General features: G+C 38.2%; 1 protein-coding gene and 1 pseudogene across 3 annotated transcripts in view; both read right to left on the bottom strand.

The window, feature by feature from the left end:
* LOC149531827 (vacuolar cation/proton exchanger 3-like) overlaps nucleotides 1–4904 on the bottom strand; it is a 54113-nt pseudogene extending 49209 nt beyond the window's left edge.
* The window catches only part of LOC149531826 (uncharacterized), a 77993-nt gene continuing 60929 nt past the window's right edge, over nucleotides 4531–21594 (bottom strand). For all 3 annotated transcript variants that reach the window (XM_089807909.1, XM_089807910.1, XM_089807911.1), the window contains 3 exons: nucleotides 5509–5568; nucleotides 5312–5377; nucleotides 4531–5195 (listed from right to left, as the gene is read on the bottom strand). In XM_089807909.1, the coding sequence (XP_089664035.1) occupies nucleotides 4998–5195; nucleotides 5312–5377; nucleotides 5509–5568 (324 nt within the window). In that variant the 3' untranslated portion in view covers nucleotides 4531–4997. The remainder of the gene's footprint in view (nucleotides 5196–5311; nucleotides 5378–5508; nucleotides 5569–21594) is intronic.

The following is a 21594-nucleotide window of genomic DNA, read 5'->3' as shown; positions in this document are numbered from 1 at the left end:
CTAGGATGGGATCATCTTATGTCCCTGGTACCTCACTCGTCATTGGACTCACACTCTTCACATCTCCTTGGGATCTTTTAGGGTGGGTTTTCATTGACTGCACATTTAGACTAATCACTAGATTGGTAGGGAGGACAAGATCTATCGGCTTTGTCACCTCGGGGAGGTTGAGATTGAGTCTTACTTTATTTTGCGTTGTCCTATTTACTATTAGATCTAAGGGAGATTCTACTATTTGTTCAGAGATTTTCGGTCTCTTCCCTCATTCTTCAAATATATTGACCAGCGCAATCTTGCACTCTATCTTCAGGAGACCATGCAGCTTTGTGAGCACACTATACAGCTCTGGCTTTGCTCGACATCAACCCCTATGCAGCTCATCACCTCTTTCTTCAATCCTACAATTCCTGCCTAAGGATCGAAGCATCCTCTCTGCACTATCTTAGTTCACACCAGATCTGTGAGACCTTGCAGAGATTACACTTGGCAACGTCCCTCTAGTAGACCTCAGAGGTGACCTTCCAGAGTCCCTAATTGCCTTAATGTCCACCTTTCGATTCTGGACTACTTCTCACCTATAAGGAGTTCTTAGTTGTTGTTATTCCTTTTTCTTGATTCTTTTGTTGTTTTGCTTTCATGTTCTTTTTACGGACGCCATTTTGGTGTTCCCTTTGTACTATTTCTAGTCCCTTAGACCCTCATTGGTCTCTTGCTGGACATTATTTAATTTATCTTATCTTATCTATCTTATGTTTTTACTTATCCCATGTTTACGGTAGTTCTTTTGTGCTCATTTCTTTTCCAATAGAGAAACATCATCTTTATTGTTGATATGCATCTCTTTAGCTTTTATGATTCATGTTTATATCATTTAAGATGTTTAGCTTGTATGTTTTCTTTGGCCCAGTTTTCCTCTATTTTTAACTTATATATTAGTTTTCATGGTGTTCTTACATAACTCATTTGACTTCGATGTTCCATGTTTACCATTCATCTCACCACATACTTCAATTGTTCCTTGTTACATGAATCATGATTATTTTACATTTTGTATGTCGCATACTTGCGATGTCATCTACATGTCATGATTCTTGTGCTTTTTATGTTTTGTTGTCATTTTTATGAATTCATAGCCTACAATGCCAACACTTTTCTAATCTTTATCATATTTGTGATTACATCTTAAGACCCTTGTGATGCATTTACTTTATGTGCATAATGCTCATCACAATTCAAATTATATATCATGATATACACCTTCAACATCCTTTTTATGAGCTTGTTTTGTCATTTGAGTCATTTCTATCCTATCATTTATCAACACAGGGGTGCAACCTTGCACACATTTTCATGATTGATATGCTTATCCTTATTATCTACCTATATAGGGGCAAACTTAACCACATGCCATCATGTTTTTCTTTGATTTTATGTACCTATATCATTTGCCCATATTGGGGGCAAGCTTATCCAAGCATTAACAACACTTATGACATGTGTCTTATCATATGGTTTTTTTTTCTTTTTCTTTTTTTTTCTATAATACAATGCTGAATCATACCTATCTTTTATTCATTTCTCCAATTGCTTGCATTCCATGTAAATGACAAGTTCTCCAAAATCAATATCTAAGAACCCTATAATTTCTTACTTGTTGGTTGGTGTGCTTGGAAGATTGGCTTTTGTGTCTCGTTGTGATTAATTTAATGAGTTTTTTTGTTTATATAATATCTTGTAGTACTAGTTTTGTTTACTTGTTGATTGTTTCATTGTATAATAGTTCAAGTCTTTTAAAAGCCTGATTTTATCAAATATAAAGACAAAATCAAAAGGGAACAATATATACCACTAAATTCCTTTGTGTTTCATAAAAATAAGCTCATACACATTCTCTTATCAAGGTAGTTTTTACCAAGAAAGGGAGCTTTACATAATCTTATTTTCTTTGTAAGTAACCTAAATATCTACATAGTCAAAAGTTTTTTGTCGCTTTTCCCTATCAAACAAAATTTCTTATCCCGTTCTACTTCTAGTTTCTTTTTCAATGATACTTTCATCTCAAACAATTCGAAATTAATGGTAATCTTCAAATGGTGTCTTAGCCACTTCTTATTAAATATTTTTCTCTATTTTTGGAAGTTTTAATGGCAATTAATGGTCATTATGACTAAAGAATGGTCCATTAGTTTACATGTATCACATATCCCTTAAATTTTGTAAATGTTTTCCTTACATGTCTACTTGCTTTACTTCGATGGATTTCCACCGAGCAATTTGCACACATCAAAATAGATTAAAAAATGAAATGGTGAAAATTGCATACTTACTCGTTTCCCTCTTAAATTCAAGGCCCCCTTTGATTACGATGTATTAAATACATTAATCAATTTACAGCTAACATTTGATCACGATATATTAAATATATTAATCAATTTACAACTAACATATTGATGTGTGAATTCATCTCTGTCTCGGTCCATGTCATCACTAATCTTTGCATATTCATGTGTAAATTCATCTTATATCTAGGTCCATGTCATCAGTAATCTCAAAAGTTATATTATTGATCTACTAATTCATTGTTCTAAAACTTCAATCAAATACAAAAGGTATTGAATTAAACTTGATAAACAAATGATAAAGAAGGAAAACTTTAAACATGAACAAGATCATACATTCTTCCTTATGCAAGTTCTACAACAATGAATATAACATCTTTATTTTTAAATATCAAAATCCAAATGTCTTGCTTTGCTAACTATTTCGATAGTTTTGAGCCTATGTAACACATTATGTCTTGCACACTTGTATTTAAAAACATTGCATTAATCATTTGCGATCATCCAACAATATTTAAGACAAGGAAACAATTAAGCACACATATTACAATCTGTATAAGGGATAAAAAGGTATTGAACACATAATCACAACATTCAGTGCACATCATACTAAATGCATTGCATATTTATTTCTTATTCTTCACTTATAACCATATACCCGACCAATTCACAGTCCATCCAAGAGTCTAACCAAGAAGAGCTTGACCTTCTAATCATGTTAATTTCCAAAGGTGTTTGTAAACACCATTAGTCCTTACAAGTAAACGAAAATTAGAGAAGCAGTGCAAACAAGTTGCAAACTAGTGAAATTAGTAAGATTAGATCTATAACTAAATGATCATCAATTGCAAGTGTGCTTCCACAATTCATAGTGGTAAGATTAGATCTATGAACTACATGGTAATTTCCAAAGATGTTTGTAAATACCATTAGCACTCACAGACATCTATGTCATATATACAAAGCTCAATAGAGCAACAAACAATTAATTTTCTAAGTCAGATCTTTGTTTAAGACATCCAAAAAAAGCATATACTATTGGTCAATCATCTCAGTATTTGTTGCACCATTTCTCCATCAATAAAATTCAACTAAGTATTGTTTGTAATTTTATTTAATTACCGTATGTATTCACTTGTGCTAAAAATTAGCTCCAGCTAATTAAAATTGGTTAATTGCGTGCTTGCAGATTACATTTATTTAATAAGCATGGATTTATGTAAACAGAATTGTAATCACTAATAAAGATTAATATATGGTCTTTTTAAATAAATAATTGTAATATAAATCCAATCAAAATTACTTGAAGTTGCCAATAGGCCTTTGGTCTACTAATGAAGTTGAATGGATCTAGATGAGCCTATCAAGGACCAAGCCCTGTTGAGTGAACAATTCCTACACTGAAAGGGATGAGCTTGGATCAGCATTAGTACATTAATAATCAATTGGCAATCGCCCTCAATAAGATTTAGTTCAATTTCAAGGCTTTCTACAAAAAATTTACAAACCCCTTGGTATATTTCTGGTCCTTCCTAGGACCATAGCATGAAAGGCTTTGACCTTGCCTTCACTGTCCTTTAGAAAGATCTTGCCCTCAAGGGTTTCAAATATCTTTTAAAATAAGTACTACGTTATCCATGATAATGCATTGAATTCTCTTAACACCAATAACATGGGAAGAAGCTGCCTAATTCAAACCAGCAATGTTATTAATTACCAAGATATTGATTGGAAAAAGCTCTTCTACAAAGCTTCGCCTGTGCATAAACAATTCTGAGAAAGAAATGCCAGAGTATGTCAATGATCGTACAAAGTTCCTAAGAAGAACATGTGCCATGCTAGTTGCATAAACCATAGTAACATATCCATTCTATGCTGAACATGTGTGTTTAATGGTAATTGAATGTCAGATCACATACAGAAGCCAATGGTGCAACTCTTACAAAGTTAATCAGGGTAGTAGGCAGTTAAAGATGCAAAAATTTAATGTATAGACAAATTAATTGACGCATCCCAGCATCACATATGAAGGTCAGATTCTGAATTGACAAAAAAATCATACTTGAATAAAGAACAGTGAACTTTACCATACTCTCAAGCAATGGCAACATGGCAGCATGTACTCTCAAGGGCAAAACTGATAAATTCCAGTATCTGACAACATTAAACAAGGAAAAAGAAAAACAGGGAATTTGTAAAGAAGCATTGAATCTCATTACAAATGAGCTTAGAAACAATAAAATATTTACGCCCCAACATATGGAATTAAACTGAAATAGACCAATCGGGACTTTCAGTGAAAGTTAACCATTCACATTAATAAGAACTGAATGACAGATGACAATAGAAAATAAGGCTTCTCTTCACCCGGCATATGGCAGGAGCTCTATCAACAAGTAAGGGAGCCTAAGGAGCATTCCTCATTATAATACATGTAATTAAAAACAAGTTCGTGAAATAATTACCACCATCTTTGGTCATGTAGTACAGCAAAAAAGATCCAATAATACGACACATTGAAACTGCAACAGTCTTTATCTTCTTAAAAAGTCCCAGCTGTCCCATGAAGAGTAAATGTCACCAAGTGTATGTATATACCTCTTCCCATATGTCCAAACTTGGAAGCATTGTCAAGCAATAATTCAAGCAAGCGCTTGTTCATCGGACAGCTGAACCACCTACTGAGGTAGATATTCCAGCAGCTTGCAATTCCTTTAGAGTGGCTGCTAGCCAATCCAATCCTTCATACAAACCTTCTCCCTTTGTAGCACAAGTACCTTGAATGTGCCACCTTCTGTTACGCAAATCGAAAAGACCAAGCCCATCACAGACCTCCGCAGGAGACATGGCTCCCTTCTACTTAATCACAATTAGGATTTTAGACATTGGACAAGACAATCTTCAGAATGGAATTATGACTACGTTTAAAATGACAGAAGTATATTCCAGAGTAACTAAATAACAATACTAACCATATCTTGTTTGTTTGCAAAGACCAAGATAACACTGTTCCTCATTAAAGGATCATTAACAATGGCCTGGGAGAAAAAATCCAAGTCAGATAAGCAATGCAAACAAAGTATGGTCCCAAGTCAATGCAAAATCCTAAGCTGTTTCATTATTTAGGATAATTAAGTATTTGTTCTCCAATGAACAAAGAGATATAAACCTGAAATTCTGCTTTTGCCTTTCCAATTCTCTCCCTGTCTGCAGAATCAACAACATATATCTGCAAAATAGAAACTTTCAGCATCAAAATTCGGCTGTACACAGCAGGCACTACAGCCTTCATATACACCAATATATCTTTGGTGAACTACACATTAATGCATCATTTGGACCTAATAGTTATACCGGTCATTCTCATGGCTTTTTAAGTTATCGTTTGCAAGTAGTTTGTCCTTTTCTCTGCTATGGTAGCTTATTGCAAATAAATAAAGATGGTCTATTTTGTTTTGGGATTCAAAACTTAGCAAGGGCAATTGTGCGTTTTTCTTTTGTCTGTCACTTCTGAACAGATTTTTGTTTTTTATCTTTATAAACTTTCAAAGTTCCCGAGCAGATTCATTTTTCTATACGAAAATCTAGAGAGCACTTGTGATTGAATTTTATTAGATCATTTGACTGTAATTGTAGAAAATGATTTTTCTATGGCCTGAAGTTCTTACAAATCTATTCACTAAGAGGTCATTCAAGCAGCATCAACAAGAAAGGGTGTGAATGAGCTTGGTGCTTCATCATTTCTAAGCACCACATCTGCAATTCAAGGACAAGCCAATCTCTTCAACATAGAAGGCCTACATTTTTCTGGTTGTGTAAAACATTAATAAATTATAATGGAAGGTGAAATCTGCAGACATTCTTCAATTGAATTTTAAACAGGCACTTTTTGTGCACTCCTGGTTGCTCACTCCTTGCACCAGCAAATCCAGATGCTTCTGAAATAGAGTGTAAAGGACTGCACAAAGAATAGCAATGTTCAGGCACTGCAGATGAATTTACAATTAGGCTGATGCCCTAAAATTTAGTTTAACTTCCAAGCCATGCAGAGCAAGCAAATTACGCTTTGTTAATTGAGGAATACTTTTTTGTTTTCAGAAGTCTGGGAAACCCGCTTAATACTGTTGAGTTCTGCTGCTGAGAATAGTGAAAGAATGTTTTTCAATCTTGGTCTCTGAAAATAATACAAAATGCTGCATTTTATTTTCAATCCAAAATGGAGCATAGACACATTGGTTGCTAGTGGATCATAAAATTTAGATGAGACATAAGTTCAAACATAATAGCAATCAATATTTCTATATTAGAACACCACATATATGAGCAAACATTCTACTTGCATTTTTCTGAAGGAAATTTCTTTATAAAAAGAGAAACAATGGTTAGGTTGTAAGGGTGCATTATCAGTTGGAGACATAAGACTCTTGCTCTATGTTCCCTTGGGAGCTGTCCCATGCAAAATTGAACCGTCCCCCATGGGAGATGACATGGAGACACAGAGACAGGCAGTAAGCATCCCCCTCCCCCCACCATACCCAAAATTTCAAAACATTAGGAAATGTTTTAAGCACTGCAAAATTTGGATGGAAGATGACAGGGTAATTGTCCGACATGACGGCCCGACTATAAGATTTAATTTTTAAATTACAAGACGGGGTCTTCGAATGGAAATTATAAGAAAATTCATCACTCTGGCTGCAGGAAATTATAGGATTTGATTTTAAAACCAATTACTTTTTGACAACAATGTTTGTTACCTCTCAATAATTATGTGTATTTGAGTTAGTTCAATTCTATCTGTCAGTGTTCGTAATCTGTGCCGATGTGTCTGCCTGGGGAAAGGGATTAGTTTACTTATGTGGTAAATAATCATTTCTTAGACCATCTGACAAAGAGAGAATAGGTGTGAATTACACAAGATTAAAATGCATTAGACTATTATTACTAATTACCTAAGAGATATCACATGTACGGTGATTTATTGCACAGAGCTATAAAAGGAGATTATGTTCCAAAATATTGTTTTCATAAATGTTTTTTCTAACTTCAAAAATTATGAGTACTAGCCTGGATTTTATTTCAGGACATAATTTATTAAATGGCATGAGAAATCCACTCGATGAGTGAAATTGTGGAATTTAAATGTGATTTTACATTATTTAGGTCGTGCTGCTTATATAAACTTCTAATGAGGTAAGGTTAAAGGTCAAATTATTTGACAATTCCAAAGCACCATAACAAGCAGTTTCAAATCAAAATTCAACTCTAATTTTATGTCTTATGGTTCTACAGAGTATATGATAATAACTTATCAATGCTATAATATGAATATTTCAACTTTTCTATATTTTTTTTTTCATATTTTTTTATACTTATTCCTGCTGTCCTTTAAAAAAGGCCTCCAAAAAAATCAATCCTAGAAACATGAATGGAATAGGTAGTTATGCAGTTTTGCATGGTAGGTGGAAATACCATCAATTTTGGTTTGTAGAAATAAATATTCGGTGAAGCAATGCATTATATTATCATTGAACCTAACAATGGAAAGACAGTATCACACTCACCATGGCAGATCACCTCCACACTGAACACTGCATGTAAAGTTTGCATATATATAATAAAAAAGAGAGGAAATTAAGGGGGCATGGAAGCTACCAGACCCAACCTAGGACACCTGAAGAAAGTTGGAACAAAGTGCCTTCTCATATGATAGAAGACCGTGTATTAAATTAGGGTTATGATGCCAGCAAGGGAAGAATGGCATGCCATTAATAAGAATTTCTGTTTTCCCCCAAAGAACAAAACAGTGCACAGGATGCACATCCATGAAAGCATAAAGTATAGAATAAATTTGTCAATTGAACTTGGTTGAGTGAGCTTGTAAACTAAGTGGTGGCACGTAAGGTAGCAGACAAAGTGAAGGTGAATAACGAGAAAGATGCATTATATATGATGCGGTGCACTCTTTTAGAGAATAGAAGAGACCGCATGAATCTGATTTCACAGAGCAATGATAACCTCCTACTTCTTAGGCTAAAATATCAAGTCACTAGCCCCTATCTCCGAAATCCTCCCACCCTGCTCATCCTAAATCAAACCTGAAGTGCTAAAATATCAAGGCAGAACTGTGCGTATATTTACAGACAGCTGCAAACTGTGTATGAGGGGAACTTCAAAAGGCTGACCTAATCCAATAATGTGAACAATGCATTTGCCAGAAGTTATTCTATTTATTTGATATGCTACTGAAAATTATTTCAAGGGAGGGATCTGTCAACGGACTAAACCAATTCCATATCATACAGGAGCAGCAGATAGAAGATAGTACCAATTAAACTTCTGTTGGAAAATACAAATGTGAAAAAGAATAGATAGGGTTTATCAACTAGCGATTACTGCAAAAATGTCATGTCCCCTTTTTAGTGACATGTCATTTTCAGTGAATTTGCCTATCATGGACTCTCGTAGGCAGATGATTTTGGTGAGAGATTCATTTTGATGATTATTTGAGGATTGGATGGTCTATTTTTCTCTTGGAGAGATGGGGTTTATCATATTTTTATTTTGTGTGTTATGCGGAGCCAAAATATTATAATTTTGAGTTAAGTTGCACTTTTTATTTTATAAAGTTACTTTTTATATAAAAGTGCATTATAAAGGAATTTCATAAGAATATTTTATGGATACTTCTAGAAGTTCTTAGTGACTTCTTAGGAAAGTGAATAAATAGAGTGCTTGGCCTCTCATTTGGACATCTTATGACTTGAGTTTACACTACTTTTTTCTTTGAGCATTTGTGGCACCATCTTGGTCTGCAGATTGTCATTTGATCATTAGGAACAGAGTCTCCTAAGGATTTGCATATCTGAGGAGGTGAAATATCCTTTGAAGGGTTGCACTTTGGAAGTAGTATTTAGCTACTTCAAGTTGGGCTTATTTGGACATTTCCAGCAGGGTTCGATTTTCAGCCTGGACATACATTTTTGCTCATATCTCATTGTTGGCTGGGAGTTTGATTTTTATTTTCTGGGAGAATTTTCCTTGGAGCCTCGCGATTATTTCTATACCATTTTCGGCACCTTTCAGCCTGGTATTTATTTTTGCCAGGCATCGTACCAGTCCGTACATGTATAGTTGTACCTACAGGCCGTACAATCAACAAGTTTGAGGGCAAGTTGGAGTTGCATTTTCATCATTTCGTCTTCAGCATTCAGTCTCCAGCATTTGCTCAATCCAAGTTCTTTCATTTCAGTTTGTAATTGCAAGAAATTCTCAGTTGCATTCAGCTAGTAAGGGTTTGTTTGTAATGTGCCGTGTTGTAATGCTCTGAGTTGAAATCACATATTACATGTAAAAGCATTTGGTTATCATTGAATGAATATAATGGCACTATTTTACATCAACTATTTGAGTAGATTTGTTGCACAACAATTTCCTCTATTCAGCATTTTATTTTCAGCAGTGTATTTAGTTTGCATGTCTAAGTGTTTGATGGAATTTCACAATTCAGTATTAGTGGTTATTAGTGGCCTATTGACAAGGGCCATTACAATGGTATCAGAGCGGTGTTCTTGCCATCCTTTTGGGTAAAGAATCTTTATGCATTCTTCAACTTTTGGGTATCACAAGTATTATACACGCAGGAAAGTAGCACCTAAAGGTGAGTAGGAATTCAAAGATATACTTACTATGGGTGAAAGACAGTCACAAAGTCCACCTAGAGTCCCCAAGACTAATGAGGATGAGGCTAGAAACTTCTTCCGGGCTATGGCTACTAGATAGCAGGAGATAGTTCAGTCTATACGTGCATTGACTACTATGATGGAAAGAGTTGCTCAGCCGAGGAATCAGGAACAAGGTAGGGGGACACCAGAGCAGGATAACAGGAGTGTAGCAGGTCCACAAGGTGCTCCTAGGCACAGGTCATGGACTGCAAACAGGCCTACACGTTCGACATTCCTTAGACAGGCGACCCAGGAGGCAATAGAGGACGATATGCTAGAGGACTTTCAGGATGATCTTCGAGCTACAGATGCAGAATGACAGGCACTACCTCCACATGTTCGTGAGTTGCTGAATTTTGATCGCTACCTGAGTCAGAGAAGAGAGCACATGAGGAGTGGCAGGCAGAGCTGGAGGCCTAGAGGAGGTTAGGGCAGTGAGTTGCAGTGAGCTGCTAGCAAGCTCACCTTACCATCTTTCGATGGCAGTGGACAGATGACAGCACAAGCCTAGATCCATAAGTTAAATACATTCCTAGCATTGAGGCCTATGTCAGAGACGGATGCTAACAGGTATGCCACTCTGCATTTAGAGGGCGCAGCACATGATTGGTGGTCACATGGTATGGTCACATTGCAGCATAATCAGGTGACATCCTATTAGGATTTTGTGGATAGATTGGTAGAGCGCTTTGATAAGAAAGACCCAAAGATCTTCTTCCATGATCTTGCACAGCTGAGACAAACAGACAGTTTGGAGGTCTACATCAGTGACTTTCAAAGATTATCAGTGATGGTGCAGGATGTGTCCGAGAGGAGGTTGGTTATACTATTCATAGAGGGGTTGTCTGAACCTCTAAAGGGGTGGATCAAGGCATTTGATCCCCCTTCATTGCAGGAGGCTATGAGGAAGGCATGGAGCATGGAGCTCACAGCACCCTCCAGCAGGTTCACCTCCAGGAGCACTTCTTCGTTCAAGGACAATAAGAAGTTTGATAAAAACAAGGGCAAAAAAAGTGACACCAAGGGTAAGTCTATTGCACCTTTGGATATGGAGACACTGAATGACTTGCGCAGGAAGAAGCTATGTTTTTACTGCAACGGTTCCTACGACAAAGATCATGATTGTCCTATGAGGCCTAAGGGGAAGGCCAACAGGGTTATGTGGGCTTACTATGAGGATTCAACTTCTGATAATTTTGGACATGAGGTTGATCATAGTGATGCAGAGCCCAAGGCAGAAGCAGAAGTTCCAGAGACTAAGGAGGAGCCCGAGTTGCACTTCCAAAAAGGCACGCTTGTCTAGCATTCAGCAGGAAGGATCTTTTAGACTGCGTGGTGTTCTAGCAGGGTAGAGTTATTACTTTGGTTGATACAGGTGTTGCGCATAATTTCATTGATGCATGTTTTGTTGAATGTCGTGGAATTATGACTAAGGAGTTTAAGGGACTACGAGTATAGGTTGCTAATGGTGACACTCTTAAGTGTAACAGGATGGTTAGAAATTTGCCTTACGCCTGAACAACTATGAGTTTAAGGCGGACTACCATGTTGTCAACATGGGTGATCTGGATATTGTTCTTGGGATGGAGTGGTTGCACTCATTGGAAGAGGTCACCTTCAGATTGAAGGACATGGAGATTAAGTTTGAAGTGGATAGGAAGCAACACATTTTGAGAGCCATCAGGAATGGAGACATCAGGACTATTTCCTTTAGACGGCTGGAGAGGTTAACCAGACATGATGACATTGAGTGGGAAGCCGTATGTACTCTCATGCCTACACTGGAGGGACAGCATAAGATAGAGTATCACCCAGACATACAGAGGTTAAGAGTGAAGTATGACAGAGTCTTCAATGACACTCCACCTGGCAGACCACCAGACAAAGGTATTGAGCACATCATTGAGTTGGAGCAGGGTGCTAAACCCATGATGATTATACCATACAGGCATCCTAAGAGGTTCAAGGATGAGGTCGAGAAAACCATCAAGGAGCTTCTTGTGATGGGTCACATCAGGCCTAGCAAGTCTCATTTTGCCTCTTCGATTGTATTGGTGAAGAAAAAGGATGGTACATTAAGGATGTGCATTGATTACAGGGTGTTGAACAAAAGGACAATCAAGAACAGGTACCCCATTCCACGGATTGATGAATTGATTGATGAGCCTCACAGTGCATGTTACTTCACGAAGATTGATTTCAGATCCGGCTACCATCAGATCAGAGTTAGAGAGCAGGATATTGAGAAGACTGCTTTCAAATGTCATTGTGGGCACTTTGAGTTTGTGGTCATGCCATTTGGGCTGACCAATGCACCAGCTACTTTTCAGTCCACCATGAACAGGGTCTTCCGTCACCAGTTGAGGAAGTATGTGTTAGTCTTCTTTGATGATATTCTGATTTACAATCGGACTTGGCAGGAGCACATGGAGCACTTGGAGATAGTTCGAGGGATCTTGCAGTCGGAGTCCTTGTACGCTAAGGAGTCCAAATGTGATTTGGGCATGACAAAGCTATTGTATTTGGGTCACATCACTAGTGCAGAGGGAGTAAGGATGGATCTTGATAAGATCCGTGCTATTGTGGATTGGCCTACTCCAAAGAACCTAACACAGTTGAGAGGGTTTCTTGGGTTGTGTGGTTTCTACCGCAGATATGTCAGTGAATATTCATGCCATGCAACTCCTATGACAGATTTGCTAAAGAAGGGAGCCTTTGTTTGGACACCTAAGGCACAAGCTTGCTTTGAGAGATTCAAGGAGATCATGACTACATGCCCTATGTTAGCATTGCCTGACTTCTCGAAGCCATTTGAGCTTCAGTGTGATGCATCTGGAGAGGGTATTGGTGTTGTTCTGATGCAGGACAAGCACCCCATTGCATTTGAGAGCAGGAAGCTCTGTGGCCCAAAGAGATCATTTAGCATATATGATAAGGAGATGTTGGCTATTATGCATGCATTGGCTAAACTCAGGCAGTATCTGGTGGGTGGTAAGTTTTGCATTAAAACTGACCACAATAGTTTGAGACATTTCCTTGGACAGAGAGATCTCAATGATAGGCAGCAAAAGTGAGTTAGTAAACTACAAGCTTATGATTTTGACATCTCCTATGTGAAAGGGACTCAAAATGTGGTAGCAGATGCATTTTCACGTAGACCACATCTCAGTGCTATGATTCAAATATCAAAGGATTGGAGGCACTTGATCATTGCTGAGTATGCTAGAGATTCATGGGCATCCGAGATTGTTGATGGGACAATTGTCGATACCAGGTATACACTTGTGGATGATTTGATTATCTACAAGAATAGGATATTCTTAGTCCCAGGATCGAAGGTGAAGCATATTGTTATGAGAGCCCTTCATGATTCACCTACAGCTGGACATCCTGAATACTTCAAAATGTATAGGCAGGTACGAGAGCGGTTCACATGGAAGGGGCTCAAGGCAGATGTGTTGCAGTATGTTAGAGAGTGCCCTATTTGTCAGCAGAACAAAAAAGAGCACACCTGTCCAGCAAGGCTCCTACAACCACTTCCCATTCCTGATAGGAAGTGGGAGTGTATATCCATGGATTTCATTACGGGCTTACCTAAGGTCCAAGGGCAAGATTGCATCTATGCGTTAGTAGACAGGTTGACGAAGTATGCACACTTCCTTCCCATCACTACTACTTACACAGCAGTGCAGGTGGCTAAAGTCTTTTTCAGGGAGATCTTTAGACTACATGGAATACCCCAGAGCATAGTGAGTGACAGGGACAGCAGGTTCTTGAGTCATTTTTGGCAGGAGGTGTTTCGTTTATATGGCACTGAGCTCACACCTAGCACCAATTACCACCTGTAGACTGATGGGCAAATAGAGATAGTAAATAAGTGGGTGGAGGGATATTTGAGGAACTATGTGGCTGGTCAGTAGAAAGCACGGGTTAGATGGATTTATTTATGTGAGTATTGCTATAATACTACCTATCACATGTCTATTCAGATGACTCCTTTCAGAGCACTATATGGCTATAATGCACCGAGCTTTGTTGATTTGCTTATGAGTGATGTTAGAGTTCCTCGTGTTGGGGATTTGCTTTAGGAGAGCAAGGACATTGTTGATGCTCTTAGAGATAATATTGCCAAAGCACAGAATCAGCATAAGTAGCATGCAGACCAGAAGAGGACAGAGAGGAGTTTTGAGGTTGGTGACATGGTTTACCTCATGCTACAGCCTTACCGATAGTCTACTCTCAAGAAGAGGGGGTCAGAGAAGCTTAAGCCTAGATACTATGGCCATTTCAAGATTATCAGGCGGATAGGTGAGATGGCTTATGAGCTTGAGCTTCCAACAGACAGTAGGGTGCACAATGTTTTCCATGTGTCACGGCTCAAGAAGGCATTGGGTCAGCATGTTATGCCTTCAGCAATTCTTCCTCCATTGGATGATGAAGGGAAGTTGGTTCTTGTTCCTAAGTACATCATTGACAGCAAAGAGAGACAACTCCGTAGGAGGACTATCAAAGAGTACTTGGTGAAGTGGAGAGATTTACCCGAAGAGGATGCCACATGGGAGGGAGAAGATATTTTGCAACATCCAGCTTTGAGATTGCTTGAGGGCAAACAATTTCAGGAGGGGCGGATTGTCATGTCCCCTTTTTAGTGACATGTCATTTTCAGTGAATTTGCCTATCATGGACTCTCGTAGGCAGATGATTTTGGTGAGAGAGTCATTCTGATGGTTATTTGGGGATTGGATGGTCTATTTTGTTCTTGGAGAGATGGGGTTTATCATATTTTTATTTTATGTGTTATGCGGGGCCAAAATATTATAATTTTGAGTTGAGTTGCACTTTTTATTTTATAAAGTTACGTTTTATATAAAAGTGCATTATAAAGGAATTTCATAAGAATATTTTATGGATACTTCTAGAAGTTCTTAGTGACTTCTGAGGAAAGTGAATAAATAGAGTGCTTGGTCTCTCATTTGGACATCCTATGACTTGAGTTTACACTACATTTTTCTTTGAGCATCTGTGGTGCCATCTTGGTCTGCAGATTGTCATTTGATCATTAGGAACGCAGTCTCCTAAGGATTTGCATGAGGAGGTGAAATATCCTTTGCAGGGTTGCACTTTGGAAGTGGTAGTCAACTACTTCAAGTTGGGCTTATTTGGACATTTCCAGCAAGGTTCGATTTTCAGCGTGGACATACATTTTTGCTCATATCTCACTATTGGCTGGGAGTTTGATTTTTATTTTCTAGGAAAATTTTCCTTGGACCCTGGCAATTATTTCCATACCATTTTCGGCACCTTTCAGCTCGGTATTTATTTTTGCCAGGTGTCGTACCTGTTAGGAATAAAGTGTCTCAACCTTGTATAATTCCTATTCTTATTATTTGTTTTGTAAAATGTATTTCTTGCAAATAATGTTGATGTGTCGACATCTTGAATTGTGTGTAAAGAGATCATGACTAAAACGGTTATGACGGATTCCTCTGACACGTAAGAGCTATGTTAGGAAGATTCAATGACAGGTAAAGACATGTGGCAACTAAGATTTTTTTAGGTTCCTATTTTCTCGGAGAATGGTAAAAACCCTAATACGGTTTACCTTTGGGAGTAGCCCTAAAGTGAAGCGCATGTTATAAGCATTTTTTGGGTTGCGAATAGATGCGATGCGAAAAATGTGTATTGTTGGTACTGCGAGTAGCTACTGGTGTCTTCTGTTGTTGATGTTGAACTTGCATTGCAAGTGTATTGTAACCTTGTGTTGAAGATAATACATTGTGCAGGTTCTGAAGAGGTGGGGTTGTTTTACCAAAAGGTTTTTCCCCACCGGCAAATCCTTGTGTTATGTGTTCCTTTTTTTGTCTATTTTCTGTATGCATATTTGGCTGCAATATTGTTGTTTACATGATATTGAATCTGTAAGTGTAGAAGATTTTAATAGGATTTGCATCATACTTTCCTTATGAGATTAGTGTAGGAAGCTGTTTCCGCACCTGAGTTTCCTTACAAGTGGTATCAGAGCTTGATCGACTTTTGATCCTAGTTGTTGGGTAGGGTTTTTTGAGCTAATCTCAAGTTGAGTGGGAGTCTTGTGCAGAGCATCTTGAATCTTATTTGCAGATTGAGATGGCGAGTTCATCATATGGAAGAATGGAGGTGGAGAAATTTAATGGCACTAATTTCGAGTTGTGGAAACTCAAGATGGAAGACATGTTGGAAGATCGTGACCTATGGGAAGCGACTACAAGCGCTACAAGACCAGCAACTATAGCTCAAGCAGATTGGGATATCAAAGACTGTAAAGCTAAGGGTCTCATAAGATTCTGTTTAACCGATGCAGTCCTTCTAAATGTTCTAAATGAGAAAACCGCATATAGTTTGTGGGAGAGACTTGGGGCCGTGTATCAGGCCAAATCTTTGGTGAACAAGTTGTTCCTGAGGAAGAAGTTGTATTCTCTGCGAATGGAGGAAGGTGGATCCTTAACGGATCATTTAAATGCATTTAATCTGCTGGCTACACAGTTGACATCAGCTGGTGTCAAGTTAGAGGAGGAGGATCGTTGCTACACACTTTTGTGTTCTTTACCGGATTCATGGGACCATCTTGTGATGGCTCTCAGAAGCACATTAGTCACCTTCAAAATGGATGATGTGGTGTCTTCGCTGCTATCAGAGGAGATGCGGAGAAAGGCTTCCGTTTTGGAAAAAGAAGCCCTTGCTGTTCGTGGGAGATCCACGGAAAGAGGAAAGAAAAATGACAATAAGTCTGACAATAAGGGTAGATCCAAATCCCGTGGGAAGTGAAAGACTTCCAATAAGTCCAAGGCAAAATGTTGGAACTGTGATAAGACTGGGCACTTCCGTAAAGACTGTAAAGAGCCTAAGAAGAAGAAATAAGCCTCAGATTCTGGTTTTGAAAAATCTCAAGAAGATGGCGATGCATTCATCGTAGCTTTGGCAGCCCATGCATCTGATGATGTGTGGGTAGTTGACTCGGGTGCATCTTTTCACATGACCTCTCATCGAAACTGGTTCTCAAGATATGAAGAGTTTGATGGTGGAAAGGTGTACTTGGATGATGATTCTCACCTAAAGATAGTTGGACGCGGAAGGGTCACTATCAAATTTCTTGATGGACGAGTAAAGGGAATCAATGGAGTTATGCACATTCCAGGTTTGGCATGAAACCTATTATCTGTAAGTATGCTGAATGATGTAGGTGTGCAAGTTGTTTTTTCTAAAGATGGATGTAAGATGATGAGAGGAGCTATGGTGCTTGCTAAGGGTACTAGGAGAGGTACTTTGTTTCAGCTTGATGCATACATTTCTCAATGTAATAGTTCTTCTGTTTCAAAGAAGAGAGAAGCTATCACTTCATCCCCACCATCTGAACGAGTAGTAAAGAAGACTATGGTTATTGGTTCTGATGGCAATGCAAACACTTTGGAAGGTAAGCTTCCTGCAGAAAAGACAATGTTGTGGCATATGAGATTTGGCCACATTGGTGAGAAGGGTCTCAGAACCCTGAAAAATAAAAATCTCGTTGAGGGGTTAAATGATTGCAATCTCGAGTTTGACTTCTGTGAACACTATGTATATGGTAAACAAAATTGTGTTCAGTTTTACTCTGTTCTCACAAATCTTCTGATGTTTTGGATCTTATTCATTCTGATGTATTTGGTCCTGTAAAAGTTCCTTCAATCTCCAAGTCTGTATTTTTTGTATCTTTCATAGATGATTACAGTAGAAGGACATGGATTTATTTCCTGAAAAATAAGACACAAGTCTTTAGTCGATTCAAGGAATTTAAAGCCCTTGTAGAGAATCAAACTAGTAAGAAGATTAAGTGTGTGAGAACTGACAATGGTGGTGAGTTTTGCTCAGCAGAGTTTGAACAGTTCTGTAAAGAACAAGGTATCGAGAGGCATAAGACAACTCCTTATACCCCGCAGCAAAATGGAGTTGCAGAGAGAATGAACAGGACACTGATGGAGAAGGCTAGGAGTATGCTTAGTGGAGCTGGTTTAGAACAAAGGTTTTGGGCCAAAGCTGTGGCCACTGCTTGCTATCTGGTTAACAAATCTCCTACATCAGCTCTTGTTGGTAAGACACCCATGGAGGTGTGGTCTAGTAAGAAGCCTTCAGTTAGACATCTTTGTGTTTTTGGTTGTGAAGGTTATGCACATGTTCCAAAGGAGAAAAGATCTAAGTTGGAAAACTAAGTTGTTAAATGTATTTTCATCGGGTACAATGCTAGTGTGAAAGGATACAAGCTTTGGGATCCTGTGACTAGTAAGGTGTTGTATAGTAGAAATGTTATTTTTAGAGAGCTAACATCTTCTCCTATTGTGCTACAACCAGATGAAAAAGAAAAGGAAAAAGATGTTGTTCAGTTGCCTCCTACCCCTGAGAAGACTAAACAGAGAGACCATGTTGGGTCTAATGATGAGGAGAGCTCTTGCAGCTCTGATAGTTCAGAAGAAGAGGAAGAACAACCTCAACCTCAGCCCTTGAGGAGATCCACGAGAGAAAGAAAGCAACCAGAAAGGTTTGGTTATTCTATGTTAGATTCTAGTTGTGCTTTTGCTTTGATTACTAACACTGATGAGCCTAGATCTGTGAAAGAGACTTTGGGCATGGAAGATGCAGGTTCCTGGATTGAGGCTATGGATGATGAGATGGCTTCATTAGAGAAAACCAAAACATGGGACCTTGTAATTGGCTGTAAATGGGTGTTCAAGAAGAAATTTTGTGCAGATGGCAGTGTTGAAAGGTACAAAGCTAGATTGGTTGCAAAGGGGTATTCACAGGTAGAGGGAATAGATTATGGTGAAATATTCTCTCCTGTTGCAAAGTTGACATCCATTAGATTTCTGTTATCTCTTGCTGCATCATTTGATTTAGAGATAGAACAGATGGATGTGAAGACAGCTTTCCTTCATGGTGATTTGGAGGAAGAGATTTATATGTCACAGCCTGAGCACTACATTGTTAAAGGTAAAGAATCCTTAGTTTGCAGATTAAAGAAATCTCTATATGGTTTGAAGCAATCTCCTAGGATGTGGTACCTTAAGTTTGATGCCTTTGTGTTGTCAATTGGATTTGTAAGATCGAAATTAGATCATTGTGTTTATTTCAAAATTGAAAATGATCGCCTTCTTATTATTGCATTATATGTTGATGATATGTTGCTGTTTGGGAAGGGTAAGGGTATGATTTCTGATTTTAAATCTCAGTTGTCAGCACAGTTTGAGATGAAAGATCTTGGGGCAGCTAGGTACATCTTGGGTATGGAAATCAGTAGAGACAGGTCTAACAGAAAACTTTGGTTGAGTCAGAGTAAGTATGTGAAGTCTGTGTTGGATAAGTTCAGCATGGCAGATTGTAGACCACTATGTGTTCCTATTCCTGTGGGAACAAAGTTATCTGTAGATGATTGTCCAAAATCTCCTAGTGAGGTGGAGGACATGAGTAGAGTACCTTATGCTAGTGCAGTTGGTAGTCTTATGTATGCTATGGTCTATACTAGACCAGACATTGCCCAAGCAGTGGGAGTCCTGAGTCGATTTATGGCTAATCCTGGACGGATACATTGGGATGCAGTTAAGCAAGTATTCAGATATTTGAGGGGTACATCAGATTACTCCATATGCTATCATGGTAACTCTTATGGATCTCCGCATTCAATTTGTATTCATGGGTTTGTGGATTCAGATTGGGCAAGTGATATTGACCGCAGGAGATCCACCAGTGCTTATGTGTTCACTATGTTTGGTGGTGCCATCAGTTGGATGAGCAAGCGACAACCTGTGGTTGCTTTGTCCACTACAGAAGCTGAGTACATAGCTGCTACTCATGCTTGTAAGGAAGCCATTTGGCTTAAGAGATTGTGTTCTGATGTTGGTGTTGATGCAGAACAGATTACTATTTGGTGTGACAGTCAAAGTGCTATTTGCCTTGCAAAGAATCCAACTTCCATGCCAGAACGAAGCACATTGATGTGCAGTATCACTTTGTGAGAGATATGGTGGAAGATGGAAAGGTAGATACTGTGAAGAATGTTGCAGATGCATTAACGAAACCAGTGGGCACTGAGAAGTTCAGATGGTGTTCGGAGTCTATGGGCCTTTCGGCCTATAGCGGTTAGTTCCTGTTATGTTCCTGTTGCTCTTACAAGGTGTTCGACAAGTGGGAGAATGTTAGGAATAAGGTGTCTCAACCTTGTATAATTCCTATTCTTATTATTTGTTTTGTAAAATGTATTTCTTGCAAATAATGTTGATGTGTCGACATCTTGAATTGTGTGTAAGGAGATCATGACTAAAACAGTTATGACGGATTCCTATGACACGTAAGAGCTATGTTAGGAAGATTCAATGACAGGTGAAGACATGTGGCAACTAAGATTTTTTGGGGTTCCTATTTTCTCGGAGAATGGTAAAAACCCTAATACGGTTTACCTTTGGGAGTAGCCCTAAAGTGAAGCGCATGTTATAAGCATTTTTAGGATTGCGAAGAGATGCGATGCGAAAAATGTGTATTGTTGGTACTGCGAGTAGCTACTGGTGTCTTCTATTGTTGATGTTGAACTTGCATTGCAAGTGTATTGTAACCTTGTGTTGAAGATAATACATTGTGCAAGTTTTGAAGGGGTGGGGTTGTTTTACCGAAAGGTTTTTCCCCACCGGCAAATCCTTGTGTTATGTGTTCCTTTCTTTGTCTATTTTCTGTATGCATGTTTGGCTACAATATTGTTGTTTACATGATATTAAAACTGTAAGTGTAGAAGATTTTAATAGGATTTGCATCATACTTTCCTTATGAGATTAGTGTAGGAAGCTGTTTCCGCACCTGAGTTTCCTTACAATACCAGTCTGTACATGTACGGTTGTACCTACAGGCCATACAATCAACAAGTTTGAGGACAGGTTGGAGTTGCATTTTCATCATTTCGTCTTCAACATTCAGTCTCCAGCATTTGCTCAATCTAGGTTTTTTCATTTTAGTTTGTAATTGCAAGAAATTCTCAGTTGCATTCAGCTAGTAAGGGTTTGTTTGTAATGTGCCATGTTGTAATGCTTTGAGTTGAAATCGCATATTACATGTAAAAGCATTTGGTTATCATTGAATGAATATATTGGCACTATTTTACATCAACTATTTGAGTAGATCTGTTGCACAACAATTTCCTCTATTCAACATTTTATTTTCAGCAGTGTATTTAGTTTGCATGTCAATTGTTTGACGGAATTTCACAATTCAGTATTAGTGGTTATTAGTGGCCTATTGGCAAGGGCCATTACAAAAAAGGTTGTTATGTCTCCCAAAAAAAAATATGTCTTCAAGTGGCACCTCCAAAGAAAGTCTTGGAGATGGAGGAGGTGACTTGAACCTATTTGTTCTTTCAATTTCTTTAATAATGGCCTAGATACTACTAAGCAAGAACTTTTTATTGAAGTTTTCTCTTCATGTTTGTCATTTCACTCATCAGCCTGGGTACGAATTGGTACCTGGTCTGGGTACAGTTCGCT

Source organism: Cupressus sempervirens, chromosome 11, assembly GCF_028749045.1.
Source record: "Cupressus sempervirens isolate cs-2001-9-10 chromosome 11, ASM2874904v1, whole genome shotgun sequence".
Taxonomy (NCBI): Eukaryota; Viridiplantae; Streptophyta; class Pinopsida; order Cupressales; family Cupressaceae; genus Cupressus; species Cupressus sempervirens.
Note: the sequence above shows the minus strand (reverse complement) of the source record. Positions and strands in the feature narration are given on the sequence as shown.